This window comes from Dipodomys ordii, unplaced genomic scaffold (assembly GCF_000151885.1).
Source record: "Dipodomys ordii isolate 6190 unplaced genomic scaffold, Dord_2.0 Scaffold70, whole genome shotgun sequence".
Classification (NCBI taxonomy): Eukaryota; Metazoa; Chordata; class Mammalia; order Rodentia; family Heteromyidae; genus Dipodomys; species Dipodomys ordii.
The window spans coordinates 6,635,615-6,650,883 of record NW_012267286.1 but is presented as its reverse complement, the minus strand read 5'-3'; the positions used below and the strand labels follow the sequence as shown (position 1 = coordinate 6,650,883).

The 15,269-nt window shown below is 39.7% G+C and overlaps 1 protein-coding gene across 2 annotated transcripts in view; it reads right to left on the bottom strand.

Annotated features, from left to right (window-relative positions):
• The window catches only part of Col25a1 (collagen, type XXV, alpha 1), a 417,880-nt gene that overhangs the window by 39,982 nt on the left and 362,629 nt on the right, over positions 1-15,269 (bottom strand). For both annotated transcript variants that reach the window (XM_013023761.1, XM_013023760.1), the window contains 4 exons: positions 5,498-5,560; positions 2,313-2,381; positions 1,536-1,580; positions 211-255 (listed from right to left, as the gene is read on the bottom strand). In XM_013023761.1, the coding sequence (XP_012879215.1) occupies positions 211-255; positions 1,536-1,580; positions 2,313-2,381; positions 5,498-5,560 (222 nt within the window). The remainder of the gene's footprint in view (positions 1-210; positions 256-1,535; positions 1,581-2,312; positions 2,382-5,497; positions 5,561-15,269) is intronic.

Genomic DNA, 15,269 nt, shown 5'->3' with positions numbered 1-15,269 from the left:
ACTCATATTTGCTACATGATTTCCATTAATCAAGGCCTACTTCTTTGCTTTGTAAAGAGGGTCCATTATTTCTTTATAACTCTGTCAAAAACTAAAGAGCAAGGGGGAATGGGGGCCCTCAATTATCACAGCCTCCTGCTTCAGAGCTATCGCTGGCCACTTTAATCTGGGATGGCAAGGGACAAAAGTTAATATGAGAGACATACTCACCCTTGGGCCCAGAGCTCCAGAGTCCCCTTTGTCTCCACGATCCCCCTTTTCCAAATAGGAAAAGGAAAAAAAAAGTGAGTGAGTCATAGGAGCAATGGCCTAGAAATCTCTCCAGATTAAGGAAGTATGCATTCAGACAGCAGTACGTGAACAAGAAATTCCAAAGAAGGAAATAACAGTACCCACCACCATCAAAGTGCTTTGTAAATACATAGCTTGCATGGAATTAGAATTCCCATGTCTGATCAAAAGGTATCTTGGGACAGCAAAACGTATCAAGTGATTTCTGTGGTACCCAAGTAACCTTTGACCTTTCACACGGAGCTACATTCTGTTCATTCTATTGGGAGAGCAAAGGGGACAAAGTACAGCATTTGTGTTGTCTGTACTCACAGAAGAAATGTGGAGATGATTAGGACAGAGAAGGAATGAGCAGTTTGTTCTGGGGAATGAATGTTTTAGGGCAAGGAAGGTCATAGGCCATGCATCTTTCTCTGATGATGGAGATGGTTGGGAAAGTATATTTGTAAGTACAGGCATGTAATGCTTAGTGCTGAAATGGACAGCAGCCATCTACAGCAGATTGGCAATGCTAAAGGTCAGGGCCTGGCAGCTCTTTCTCTCTAATGTAATGTGAAAATGATGGGCTTATTTATAATGCTGCTAACAGTGTGTGGAGACCAGGAATAGTCTTAAGGTTTCAAAATTCTCCAAAGTCTACACTGAAACAGTGGGGGGGAAAGATTTCAACCTGTGCAGATGTGAAGGTTCTTTGAAACAGCTTAACTTTATGGAGTCTTTTTCCTGTATGGAATTCGAAGTCTTTTCTGCCTTTCTACATAGTTCTATAAAGGACCAATGAACATAAGCAGGGAATGGGATTTTAAAACTTCCCATTTGTGTTATATCAATAGCATGGACCATAATAACTAAATTTGCTACAAACGGAGAATAAACCATCTCCAGTCTGTTTTCATTTGGTATGCATGTTTCCAGGTTATTAATAGCATTTTAGATATCATGATTCTACTAACATATTAGAAAACATGTAAATCTGTACATAAGTAATTAAAGTGAAGCACTTCATTTCCTTTCAAAGAAGCTATTTTCAAAGAATCTTTAATAGGGGTCTGAAGTGTCAGAATATGTAAGGACAAAAACCCCCCAAATGTCTTGTGATATCATCAAAGGGATGAAGTTATTGTCATCCCTGCAGATGGAAAGAGTTTAATCTAGCAGATGCTTGTCTATGGAAAAGGCAAAAAAGCAAAGCTCTTACAACACAAAGGCTTCACGGGACAGCAAAATGGTTACCACTTACTGACCTTTGACCCCTTCGGGCCTCTAGCTCCTGTTTCACCTTGTTTCCCCTTGGAGGAGGAGAAGCAGCAGAAAGAGAGAATGGGAGAGAGAGAAGAGAGTAACAGAGGAGGTAAGAACAGACATAGGAAATTAGCAGTGACTCAGAATAATGAGGAAGCATGGAAACACTTTTTAACTATCATGTTGGTGATGACAAGACTGAACTTGGGAGTCATCACGGCATCATTAGATCCCTTCCTGGTCTCCTCACCAACCTTCCTTCCATTAGTGTTCTGAAGAAAACCTTCCCACCAGTGGTTTGAAGACCAACACTCTCTGTCAGCATAAACTTTCCTTTTCATCAGAAAGTAGATTATTTTACCATGTCTCCAGGAGTTGTTATTAAAACATCTCCACATCAGTTTGCAGGGGGTGGAGATGAATAAAGATCTTATCATAACATCGTTAAGCATGAATGTTCAAGGTATCACATGCCATCAAGTTACCATGGAAACAAACATAGCACTTACCAACTGAGACTTTTCTCAGTTGTCTATTAACAGCTTTTCTCAGTTGTCTATTAACAGCTTTATCCCTGTGCATTCCAATGTGTCATTAAGTGGACTGAGCAGAGGATATCAGGAAAGTTGTATTGTAAAATCAATTCCGAAAAGAACCAATTGGTGTGCATTTCAGCATGTCAGTTGTGATTTGGACTGTCTTACTATCTATGGAGGAATTCATTTCATATTCTAAATCTGGTGGTGTGCATTCCAGAGTCCTGTGTACTAATAACTGACCTTGGGTCCAGGAGCTCCAGGATCTCCTCGCTCACCTCTTCCAGGAGCCCCAGCCTCCCCACGTTCACCCTGTCGATAGAGAAATGACATGAGTAAAAGCAAAGTCAGCAGAGAGCCACTGTTCATTTATACCTACCTCATACTGCATTATTTAATTCCTTAATACCAATCAGCTCATGTCATCATGAAAACAATCTGTGATGGTGAAATTTAGATGTCATCTAACCTGGGATAAGGCAAGACTAAAGAGGCATCCTTTTGAGTTTGTCTGGAATGGTGTTCCCAGGGGACATGGGGCAGATGTATACACATACACACTGGGGACACCTACTTCCAGTGCGGGTGGCCAGAGGGAATGAATGGCAGAGGACCAGCACAATGTTTCTCTCCTACTCCTGGAGCCAGGGCACCTTTGTTTTCCTGCCTTTGGATATCTAAACTCTAGAGCTGTCATCATCCAGGACTACAGAACTTGCACCAATGACTTCTGAGTCCCCAGGCCTGTAGTCGCATCATCAGCTTCCCTGGTTCTGAAGCCTGTAAACTCAGGACAGAGCCAGGCTACGGACTCTCCAGCATTACCCTCCAGTTTGTAGATGGCCTCCCAGTGGGCTTCTTCCATAATCACATGAGCAGACTCTCCTAATCAACTAATCTATCTATCTCTACCCACCCATCCATCAATTCATCCATCTGCCCTGTTGACTTATGTTCAATTATATGGTGCTTGCATTAGTCCAATTTCATAAATAGTTTAGAATCCAAGATAGGCTGAAAGAGGCATTTAAGTCGCCATGATGGTTCTGCTAATGGTAGGGAACTCATGTCAGAACAGGCTGACAGGGCTGCAGTGTAACTCAGTGGTAAGGTGCTTGCTCAGCAAGTACAACATCCTGGGTTTGATCCCCACTACCAAAAGAAGAAAAGACCAAAACAAAATAAAAAAGTTTTTTTTTAAAAAGGCAGGCCTACAAGTAACTTCAAAATATTACTAATAAAATGAAATGCCCCATCTAGATTCCTGTTTGTAGGAATATCAAGAGGGTAACAGTCCATTTTTGTCATCTTCCTGGGGGCCTCAGTGTAGTATCTTCTACAAAGTATTTAGTCTGGAGCATCATGCCAGGTCCCTTATAGCAGTTAATATTGGTTCTACATCTGAGTGTGTGTATATGTGTGTGTGTGTGTATACACATACGTGTATATACATATACATGCACATATAACATATGTGCATATATACACATACATACATATACACACATACATAAAGTATGGAATAGTTTAGAATCAGTTAACTTAGGAAAAAAGGTATTTAGGGATGAACTGCATTCTGTACTGCCTGAGTTTCTTCTCTTTTCCTTCTATTCACAAACAAAATGCCACAGTCAATTACAGATCAAGTTCCTGCTCATTTCCACCATGGTGCAGTGACCAGACTGCCCTGGTGTGGTGTGTTCCTGGCTGCCAGCCCAGAATAAGAATGTTCTCTCTCTCTGTCTCTGTCTCATCCTCTCTTTTCCCCTCCCCTCCCCCCTCCTCTCCTTCCCCCTCCTCTCCCCTTTCTCTCTCCCCCTCCTCCCTGTCTCCACCCCTTCTCTTCTCTTCTCTCTCTCTTCATTCTGTAAAGGCATGTCTTATGTGAATCTGCTGAGGCTAACACAAGAATGCTTCATACTTTGTTAATAAGCCTGACGGCTCATTATGGGCACGAGAAATTTCTTAAGAAAACAAGAATTTTGCACCATCCTGAGTTTCAGCCCCCCCTCCCCCTTAGGTCACGCACAGTTTCCATCTGGTGGGATGAGAGTTATTTTCACTGGACCAGCTGAACGCAGGCCTCTTCTCTCTGAGCAGATTTCTCTAACTATTGGAAATCACCCCTGTTTTATTTCTGGTGAGTGCAGCACACACTTAGGCAGAACCTGCTGTGGTATAAAATTAAAAGAACGTAGTAGCATGATGTACTTTTGCTCTTTCTTTGATTCATGAGTCTGTCGCGAGGTCAGCTCATGCGCTAAGCTCCGTCTTTTCATGCCTTCCTGGGTAGATACAAGGAGAATGCTAAGCTCCACGAGATCCGAAGCAACACATTTTCTTTTTACATGGCAGCATGGAGCTTGTGCTTTCCGGCTCTGCTCTAGGGGTTGCTAAGTGGGAGACCATGAAACCATTTTCATGAGAGCCTATTTCTGCGGACCTCATTTCGGGGGATCCTATTGGAATGAGGTACGTAGGCGTGTTATGTGATGTGCGCACTTGCCTTTCAAAGTAGGAACAGTATTTGTTTTACAAATACATCCTATCATAGGGGACAAGGAACAGGAGTTCATGAATTATATCTTTCTTCACAATTTCTTTTTAAAAGTATATATATATATATATATATATATATATATATATGCATACATACATTTAGTAGTTGTACAAAGGAGTTTCAGCTCCACCAGTCAGATTACAAGGATAATGCATCTTGATATATGTCACTTCTTCCATTGTTCTCTCCCATCATTTTTTTTTTGGGGGGGGAAAGGTCAGTTATGGGGCTTGAACCCAGCGCCTAGGCACTGTCCCTGAGCTTTCTCACTCAAGACCAGCACTCTACCACTTTGAGCCACAACTCTACTTCCTGTTTTCTGGTAGTTAATTGGAGATAAGAGTCTCAGTGACTTTTCTGCCTGGGCTGGCTTTGAACTGCGATCCTCAGATCTCAGCATCCTGAGTCGCTAAGATTACAGATGTGAGCCACCAGTGTCTGGCTCTCTCCTATCTTTTCCCTCACAATTTCTTTACCTTCCTATACGGTTAGGAGGCATCTGGGGGATAATGGAAATACTAATATATTGTACCAACCTGTTGTTTTATCTAAGGATGACTTCCTATTAACTTACCCTTGCTCTACAGTGTATGTTGTTCCCTATTAAAGTGCCATTAGTGGATGGATCAGGGTGTTTTGGTGTTTTAGTTCTATATATGGAAGACATAGATGCTCATGTAAATAGTAGAGCTATCCACAGTTCTTTATTTTAAATTTGGGGAGGGGGACCTGGAATTCAGCTCAGAGTCTGGCACTTTCCCTCACAACCTGACACTCTTATCACCTGAGCCACATCTCCCCCTCCCCCACTCCCCCTCCCCTACCCAGCCTCATTTCTTCAAGCCAAAAAAGGAAAGACTCTACTTACTTTTGTTCCTGGTAACCCTGGTAAGCCTGGTTCCCCCTGAGGTCCGATGAAGCCGGGTTCTCCCTTTAAAAAAAGGGGGTGTACAAGGTCATTATTCCATTAATCAGTAGATAAAGCTAAACTCATTCCTTCCTTCTGAGATTTTACTTTGTTGGAGACAACTTTTTTTTTAAGATCAAGCTACTGACTATCAAATCAATCAGCATTAGTTTAAACTAATGAAAACTGAGCAAGACTAGAGAAGCTTTAGAGAGTGACAAAATCAATGTCAGTGATTTCTTTCCCCCTCTATTCAGTGTTTCTTGCCACTTACCAATTTAAGACGTATTATATTTGGGTAGATATGGCAGGTGACCTCTCAGAGAGGCCTCCATGATCCCTCCCTCACCCATGTTCACATCCTTACGTGATACTTTCTGCCCCACTCCTCACAAGAGCAGAGTATTGAGTTCCGTCTTCAATGGCCAGTGACTTCATTAATTCTATTAATATACCCCTAAGCAAGATTCCCAGTTGGTGAATCCATCTGTGTGCCAAGAGGGAAGACCATCCCAATGCCACAGAGACAGAGAATCTTGTGAATGGCTCTTTTCAAGGCCTTGCTTTATGCACGTAGGCATCTGGCTGTTCATTCTTACCTTTTAGAATAAACTGTAATGACAAACATAGCATTACACTGAATTCTGGGTCTTTCAAATGAACTGCGGCGCCTAACTATTGTGAAAACTTGTACATTTATAGTGAAGTCAGACAGAAGTATAGGTAACAAGTACCTTCAACTGAAACTGGGTTGGTTACATGGCACTGGGCTCTTAAATCTGTGGAGTCTGGCACTAACCAGGATAGAATGAAAATGGGATTGAATTTCAGGACACCCAATTGGCGTCTGAATGGAAAAGTTGGTAACTTGGTGTTGGAAAAGAGATGGCTTATCTTGTGATTTCAAACGGTATCTGTACTAGTGTTCAGACTGTCTTGAATATCCATAAAGTTTTATTTCCTTTTTACTGCTCAAGTTCACATATAAGGGTCAGACTACCTAAACTGTAAAATTTGTAACAAAAAACATGTAAAGCCCATAATGGCTCTATTTCCCTACTTCCTATTTTATTCCTGGAATCCTTCTGGAATAGCTGTTAATATTGCTGAATATATCTGATGTTGTCCAAAGGCAGTAGTTCAGACATGCTTTATGAAACTTGGGGGTTCAGGAAAGGACTCAGAGGCTGTTTTTTATAAAGCATGTAAAATGTCATCACATAGTTTACAAACAAGCAAGCTTACTTGTTCAGATATGCTATACAAAATACTGGACATTGACACAACTGAAAACATTTCTCTGATTCAGGGGCTCACGGTACTGATTTAAGGGCTAAAGGTCAGGATGGAAAACAAATGCTTTAGTTTTTTTGTATGCCAATATCCTTCCTGAGCCATGGCATTGTGCTTTAGTAGAAAGGAAAATATGACACATAATTTTGGCTGGACCTCTTAACAGGTCAATAAAAATCTGAAAATAAAAATAAAAAAACGGAAATCCATTTAGAGAAATCCATGTTGACTATTCTACTTTTAGTAAGGGTTGTCACTTCATAAAAATACAATAAATTATATTTATTTATAAGTAAAATACTTTGTCTGGTAAAAGGTGACATATAAGTAAATATTCCTCCCCTAGTCTCATGAAAAAAGCTATAGTTAACATTAAAGTAATCATGACTTACACTATGAAAAATGTAATGAAAGTTACTAGGCTCAAAGTTGGCTAGTCAAGAACTCTTATCATGTGCTTCAAGTAGAAATAAAACAACCTGTTTACCAAAGCACACAGAAACACTATTAAAGAAACTAATAAAAGACAAGAAAGCAGCATGAAGACTGCAGAAACACACTGCTTATTTAGATTAGTGTTTAGTTTGCTAAATAGGTAAGACATGCAGTTACATAACAAATAGTGAGGTTTGTGGTCTCATGAGTCAGACAAGTGTATTTTTCTTTTTTTTGAAAAAATAGAACACACATTCCTCTTAGTAAGAGTAGAGAACACAGAATAGACATAAAATCAGGAAGGCACTGGACAGTCCCAATCACATTAACCCGATTAATACTGGCTCATTATAAAGTCTTTGAATATTACTAATTATACACTACCGTGCCACTTGAAGAAAGCATCTATCCTAGTTACATTTTCTGACATACTTATTTCAATTTATTCAAGGAGAAAAATCATATTCTTTTTGGATCTGGTCGTGGGGCCTGAACTCTGGGCCTGGGCACTGTCCCTCAGCTCTTCAGCTCAAGGCTAGCACTCTACCACTTGAGCCACAGCACCACTTCTGGCTTTATTTTTTCTGCTTATGTGGTGCTGAGTAATCGAACCCAAGGCCTCATGCATGCAAGGCAAGCGCTCTACCACTGAGCCACCTTCCCAACCCTGAAAAATCATATTCTTAACTTTACGGTCACAGTTTTATGTCTGCTTACTTGAAGATCTCTTAGCCACTTTGGGGATTTCTTTTCCTCTTTGCAGCATGGTGGGAGGGGGAAGACACTGCTATTGGTCTCTTCTTTGACAGGTCTCAGAAACCATTGTTGAGATGAACAAGGGTATGTCTATTTCTACTCAGGTCTCCACTGCAGGGCTGGTTTTATTTTCTAAGCTTATACCCAAAGTTTCTCAGAGGATACAATGAGAAACTTTGGTTTCTCTGGGCCTTCTTAGGGAGTCAGTATTTAAACTGTTTTAACAATGACACAAAACACATTGTTTTTCTCCCTCCATTCTCTTGTGAATGCAGAGTTTGAAAAGTTCACAATATTATTCCTAATCTTTAAGAAACTGCAGCTTGTGGAGTTTGGGGTAGTATGAAAGAATATCAATTATATATGATATTGTTATTAAAACAGCCTTGCCTTGTCCACATATCTATATGAGGCTGGGTTTTCTTCAACCAAAACAACAAACTGCAACCGAATATAAGAACAGATATGAGAATCAAGAGGCCTTCCATTAAGCCAGGTATTAAAGTGATTTAAAACAAATAAAACCCTAAAATAGCAACAATATACACATGTACACACATGTATACACACACACACACACACTGAGGGTACTCTTCTTGGTCTCATTTGGGAAAATTCAGTTATACTTAATAAAACATGTTTAATTACCACATAATAAAATGACTCCATTTTAATTTTTAGTAAGTAATCTCGATAGGTCTAAACACATAAATAAAAAAGCCCTTGAGTTAGATGTTTTAGTAAGCTTCTTATATTTAACTAATTTATTATTTATTTTTGTGCCAGTTCTGAGGCTTGAACTCAGGATTTGGGCACTCTCCTTGAGCTTTTCTGCTCAAGACTAGTGCTCTACTACTTGAGTCACCACTCCATTTTTGGCTATTTGGGGGTTTATTGGAGATAAAAGTATCATGGGCTTTCTTGCCTTGATTGGCCTTGAACTGTGATCCTCAGATCTCAGCCTCCTGAGTAGCTAGGGTTACAGGTGTGAGCCTGTTAGTAGTTACAAGTCTTAAGAGTGTAAAGGGTCTTGAGACAAATGTTTGAAAACTGATGGTGTGAAAGTGTAAAACTGAGGTAAAGCCTGGCTGTGCGCTGTAGTCCAAAGCTGCTAGGACATGGAACATTCTGGCTTTTCCAAGGAGCGCTTAGCAAAGCACACAGGGCTCTGCCTACAATAAAAGAAATGCACAATGCACATGTGCTATTTTCCTTATAGGCTGGAACATGTTAGTTACCGTTATTATTGGTAGTACTACAGTGTTTCTGTATCCTAATTGGTTATACAAGGTGACTTCTTACCTCCAACCTGCCTAGGGCTCTACTCAAGATTGTCTTTCAAGAAGTGACTTGAACTTTTCTCATGTGAATGTCTTATCACTTTATGAGACAATATCTCTCTGCCAGAGCATTATAAAATTACAAATATTATTATAAATCCAAAAGAGGTTTAAACATATCAGAATGGTATAAGATAGAGATAGTTTTGCTGAGTGGATTTTCTGCTTTTTTGGGGGAGGGGGTCCAGTCATGGGGCCTGAACTCTGGGCCTGGGCGCTGTCCCTCAGCTCTTTGGCTCAAGGCTAGCGCTCTACCACTTGAGCCACAGCTCCACTTCCGGCTTTTTTCTTTTTGCTTATGTGGTGCTGAGGAATCGAACCCAGGGCCTCAAGCATGCAAGGCAAGCACTCTACCACTGAGCCACCTTCCCAGCCCCAGATTTTCTGCCTTTAAGGAAGAGAAATAACAGAGGTCAAAGCTATGTGTTCCTAAATGAAATCTTTAAAACTCTATCTTGCCTCTGACAAGAATTGTGCATATAGTTTAAGGGTTCCAGAATCTCCTATGCTATCTAGAAGAAACACTATAACAACCTAAGGGTACAAAAACTTTTTTTTGTATTAAAAAGAAAATCAAGTAGATATTTTAATCTGGTTGGAATTCTTATTAATAAGAATAGAAGAGGAGGTCAGAGAAGAAGAGGGGATATGTATCTAAATGATTCAAAGATAAAAACACTTTTGGGAAACTATTTTTTTTGTTGTTGTTGTTGATTGTAGGGCTTGAGCTCTGGGCCTAGGCACTGTCCCTAAGCTCTTTAGCTCAAGGCAAGTGCTCTACCACTTGAGCCACAGTGCCACTTCCAGTATTCTGGTGATTAATGGGAGAGAAGAGTCTCATGGACTTCCTTGCCCAGGCTGGCTTTGAACTGAGATCCTCAGATCTCAGCCTCCTGAGTAGCTAGGATTACAGGGGTGAGTCACCGCCTCCGGGTATGTAAACCATTTTTTTGAGTAAATCAGAATATACAAGAATGAGGTTGTGTAATCTTTAGGGAAGCATTAGGAGAAATAACTATGTTACAATAATTATTCCTATAGCTGTTGTACATATTTAATCTTAATCAACTAGAAGAGTGCTAAATTGACAATTATTCCCACCTACTGATCTGAGTAGAAAAGATAGGAAGGAATAGAATAGACATCAGAATGGAATTGATGTCTGGCATTACATTTAATGAAGGAAAAAATCTAGAAGACATGTTTTCCTTGGCAATAAGTGGAATTAGAAAAATCCAAATTAGTATTCCAATGAGCCACTTTAAGAGCACAAAGTAACACAGAGACTCTATGAAATGGTCAGGTGCTGGCTGCCTTAATCAGGAGAACCTGGGTTGAATCATTAACAGTTAAATTATATGTTGTGTATATATATATTGGGGGGGGTCGTGGGGCCTGAACTCTGGGCCTGGGTGCTGTCCCTCAGCCCTTCAGCTCAAGGCTAGTGCTCTACCACTTGAGCTACAGCGCCATTTCCGATTTTTTTCTTTTTGCTTATGTGGTGCTGAGGAATCGAACCCAGGGCCTCAGGCATGCAAGGCAAGCGCTCTACCACTGAGCCACCTTCCCAGCCCCTGGTGTTATATATTTTTTTTAAAGAAGATAACACAAATGTTCAAGAAAAAATGGGGGAAAGACAGAGGTTTTTAATATCCATTTTTTGTATTCAATGTACAGCATCAGAAGGGCATCAGTTTTTTTCAGAGCTGAATCGTTATCTCTCGTATCAAACATACACAAGAGATGTGATCAAGATCTCCATTGATCAATGTCTCATATTAGTAGCATTTTAGGGTTTGACTGGGTTCTCAGTGACATGGTAGACAAGATGACAAAGTGAGCTGGGATTTCTCACTCTGTAGTGCCAGAGTGAGACAGAACCAGTGGACAGACCTCAAAGTGTCATTGCTGAACAAGTGTGTCCCTAGCTAAGAGAGAGAAGCAGTAAGTACAAGATGAAAGAGGAGGGGGAAAAAGAAAAGGAGTAATGGAGAAATGCAGGGAGGAAAGGTGGGAGGTGGAGAGCAACATTCTCCTTCTATTTTCTGTTCCCTTCCCCAACCCATCACTGTAACAATTAAATTCAGATCTAACCTGTTTCCTTTGGCTTTGTTGTTTCAAGTTCCTGGAAATGTCCAATATTACCAGCAATGTTATAAGCTAATGCTTAAAAATAAGCACAGAGACACGATTTAAACAAAGCCTGGGGATGAAATAGGGAGCACTATTTATTGGAATGCTTAACTCAATCCAAAATAGTGATTACTATGATATAATAGATAGCTAACACTCAATTCAGCAACCTAGGCCATATGCCACCCAGTGGCATCTCATCCAGTCTGTATATCTGTCTATCTTATCTATCTTCTGTCATCTATATCTGTATCTATCATTTATCATCTATCTATTATCTATCAGTCATCTAGATGCTAGCTACATGCTATTTCAGCTCTAGTGCTATTATTGCACAAGAATTCTAAAGCAACATCAAGGACCAAAATGAAGGAAAAAAAGGATCAAATTTATCCAGTCTTGTCTTAGATATTGCATCTGAAGTCTTCCTAGGTTGTGTCATGAGTTTCCCCCCCCACACTTATTCTTAGCATTAATTATCTCACCATCCATGAATTAAAAGCCCTAGTCGTAATGGAATAGATCCAAAGACCCAGACATGAACTGGCAGACCTATGGCCACCTAATCTTTGACAAGGGAGCCAAAAAATAGGATAGAAGAAAGACATCCTCCTCAATAAATGGTGCTAGCAGAATTGTAGAAAACTAAAGTTAGATCCTTATATATCACCCTGTACCAGAATCAACCAAATGGATCAAAGACCTTGAGGTAAAAGCAGATACCCTGAAAATATTACAAGAAGGAATAGGAGAAACACGAGGGCTCCTTGGCACAGGTTGAAACTTTCTTAACCCAGAAACACCATAGATCAAAGAAAGGCTGGACAAATGGGACTGCATTAAACTTCAGAGTTCTGCACAGCAAAAGACATAACTAGCAAGATATATTAAAACCCATCTTCGTCACCCATACAACAGACAAGGGTCTCATGTCTAAAGTATACCAACAGCTCAAGAAATTAAATTCCCCAAAATCAAACCCCCAAAGAAACGATTACCCCATTAAAAAGACTTAAAGAGAGACCTCTCTGATGACTAAATATGAATGACCAAGAGACACATGAACATTTCTGGCTATGAAAGAAATGCAAATCAAAACAACATTGAGATTCCACCTTACACCAGTTAGAATGGCCATAATCAAGGAATCTAAAACAACAGATGTTGGCAGGGATATGGCCAAGGGGAACTCTACTGCACTGTTGGTGGGAGTGCAAACTTGTTCAACCCCTTTGGAAAGCAGTATGGAGGTTCCTCAAAAGACTCCACATAGAGCTCCCTTATCACCCAGAAGTCCCACTTCTGGGAATTTACCCAAATAACCAGACAAGGCCACACTAAAGCTCCCAGAACAAAGAGGTTCACTGCAGCATTATTTACCATAGCTAAGATATGGAACCAATCCAGATGCCCCTCAGTAGATGAATGGATCAAGATAATGCAGTACATCTACTCAATGGAATTCTATGCTTGTATCAGAAAGAATAACACTGTTCCATTCGGAAGGAAATGGAAAGAAAATTATATTAAGTGAAGTAAGCCAGACCCAAAGAAAAGTAGGTTGCATGATTTCCCTCATTTGTAAGAACTACAATTTGCCTATGATATTCTTAACAGGGATCTCAGTAACCCAACTGCTTAGTGCCTAGGACATAATGAAGCGTATCAACAGGAACTCCAATATATGGAAACAAGAGGTTCTTATTAGACTGTCTGTAGTTTGTGCTTTTTTTCCTATTTTATTTTTTCCTCGTTTCTCTTAGTTTTTTTGTACCTCATGTTTTGCATAGAAGATTATTCAATATGTGGAAAGATATTGTGGGAGATAATGAGGGATGGGGTAACGATGATTAAAAACAAATGTACTCATTGCCTTGCTTATGTAACTATAACCCCACAGCTCATCACCTTCTCAGTTAAAAAACAAAACAACCCAAAAACCTGGTCTTTTCATCAAGACTGTAACCTCCTTCCCTGTGCTGACACAGGAGAAAAGAGGAGCAAGAGAGAAGCTGTAGTTTCAGCAATGAAACTGGGGTTCAGGAAGGGACCAAGGGAATGCCGCTAATTTAGGCAATGGAGGTATAGCAGTCAAATATCAGAGTAGAGACAGCAGAAAATATGGTGTGGGTTGCTAATTTGAACAAGGCAAGATACACAAAGATTCAGAACCACATCTCCAGGAAACAACTGTAGCTGAAATCAAAGGTCACTCTTCCCATACCCAATGGTGGAAGGCCTGAAGTTTCCACACTGGCACCCAGACCTTTTAACCATAGCTTAATTCCTTTGAGATTCCTTTAACAAACATGGCAGCCACAGCCTCAGTCTTGCAGTATTCAACTCAGTGAATGTAATTAACAATACTGATTTCGACTCTATCTGAAAAAATCATCCCGTTTTAGTACCAAAAAGATACTTCCTTTATTGTTCATGTGTTTACTGCATCAGTATTAGGTAAACTCTCTCTCTCCCACTTTCTCTCTCTTCCTCCTTCCTCTTTCCTTTTCTCTTTTTCTCCCTGTCTCTTCCTGTCTTTCTCTAGTTCCTTCCTTGCCTTTCTCTCTCTCTCACTCTCTATCTCTTGCAGTCTGTCTCTGTCTCTATCTTTCTCTGCCCTCTTTATTTTTTTGCTGACATATAAACACATTAATGAAATAAATGACAAAAAGATTCAGGAAGGCAACTCTATCCATCCTATACAAAAATAAAAGGAAGATACCGTAAGATATTTTGTTGAAGACATGTTTCCTCAGCTCTTCTCCTATTCTTTCTGGGAATAAAAAGATCTAGCACAAATGAAAAACACACTGACAGTTGCCATCTCTACAAACCACAAGAACAATGACACCTAGACTTTTCAATTACACAAAGACAGGGCAAAGCTGGGAAGTTCGTTAGCCCTTTGTAAACTAGAACTGCTACTAGTCTCAAGTCTTAGAATTCCATCATAAAACCTTGAATGGTTAAAAAAAACCCTTATGTCCATAAATAGCAAGAAAGTACTGTGGATACTTTATTTTCTAAATGGCCATTGAGACACTTCACCTGTCTTTTGTCAAATTTACATTGAGGATATCTTCAACGAATACTCAGGTGGGATTATCATCAAGGTAAGATAGGAAAAAAAATAGATTGATTCACAGAATGGCTCACCAGGTGTTTCCATATAAACTTCTAGAATTCATTGTCCATTAAACACAGTGGTGGGAAGAAAGTCTTAACTAATTAGCTCTTACCCAAAAAAGAAAATCTCTGGTTTTTCACTTATTACCATTTGCTTTATTTCTATAAGTCATTATCAATTAAGGAAACAAATAGCATTATTTTTTTAACCTGCTAAAAAACCCTCTAAGATTCCAGATTAATCCAAGTGTGTTTTCCATTGTACTTATTATCCCCAAGCAGATCCGATTTTTCACTGTCCAAAAAAATACTAGAACAGGATTTGAAAAATATGTGCTGATTTGCCTGGGTGCTAAAAGCATCAGCAATAATTTTGATTAATGTATCCTGACATGGAATGTATTAGGCATATAATATTCTTCTTGCTTAAAGGCTAATTAGAATTCAAGTCAGCATGATACCTGCTTTTGTGGATTACAGCAATAACATTTGTTGTAATAAGAAACTCTAGGCAGCCAGTTTTGGTTATGATTGATTTATAAAATTATTGAGTGGAAAAAAAGAATGAGAAATTAGAGTCTGCCCCAACTACTTATTTCCCTTAAGAATCAAATTTGAGCATAAATTAAAACATCTTGTGGTTCTGTTGA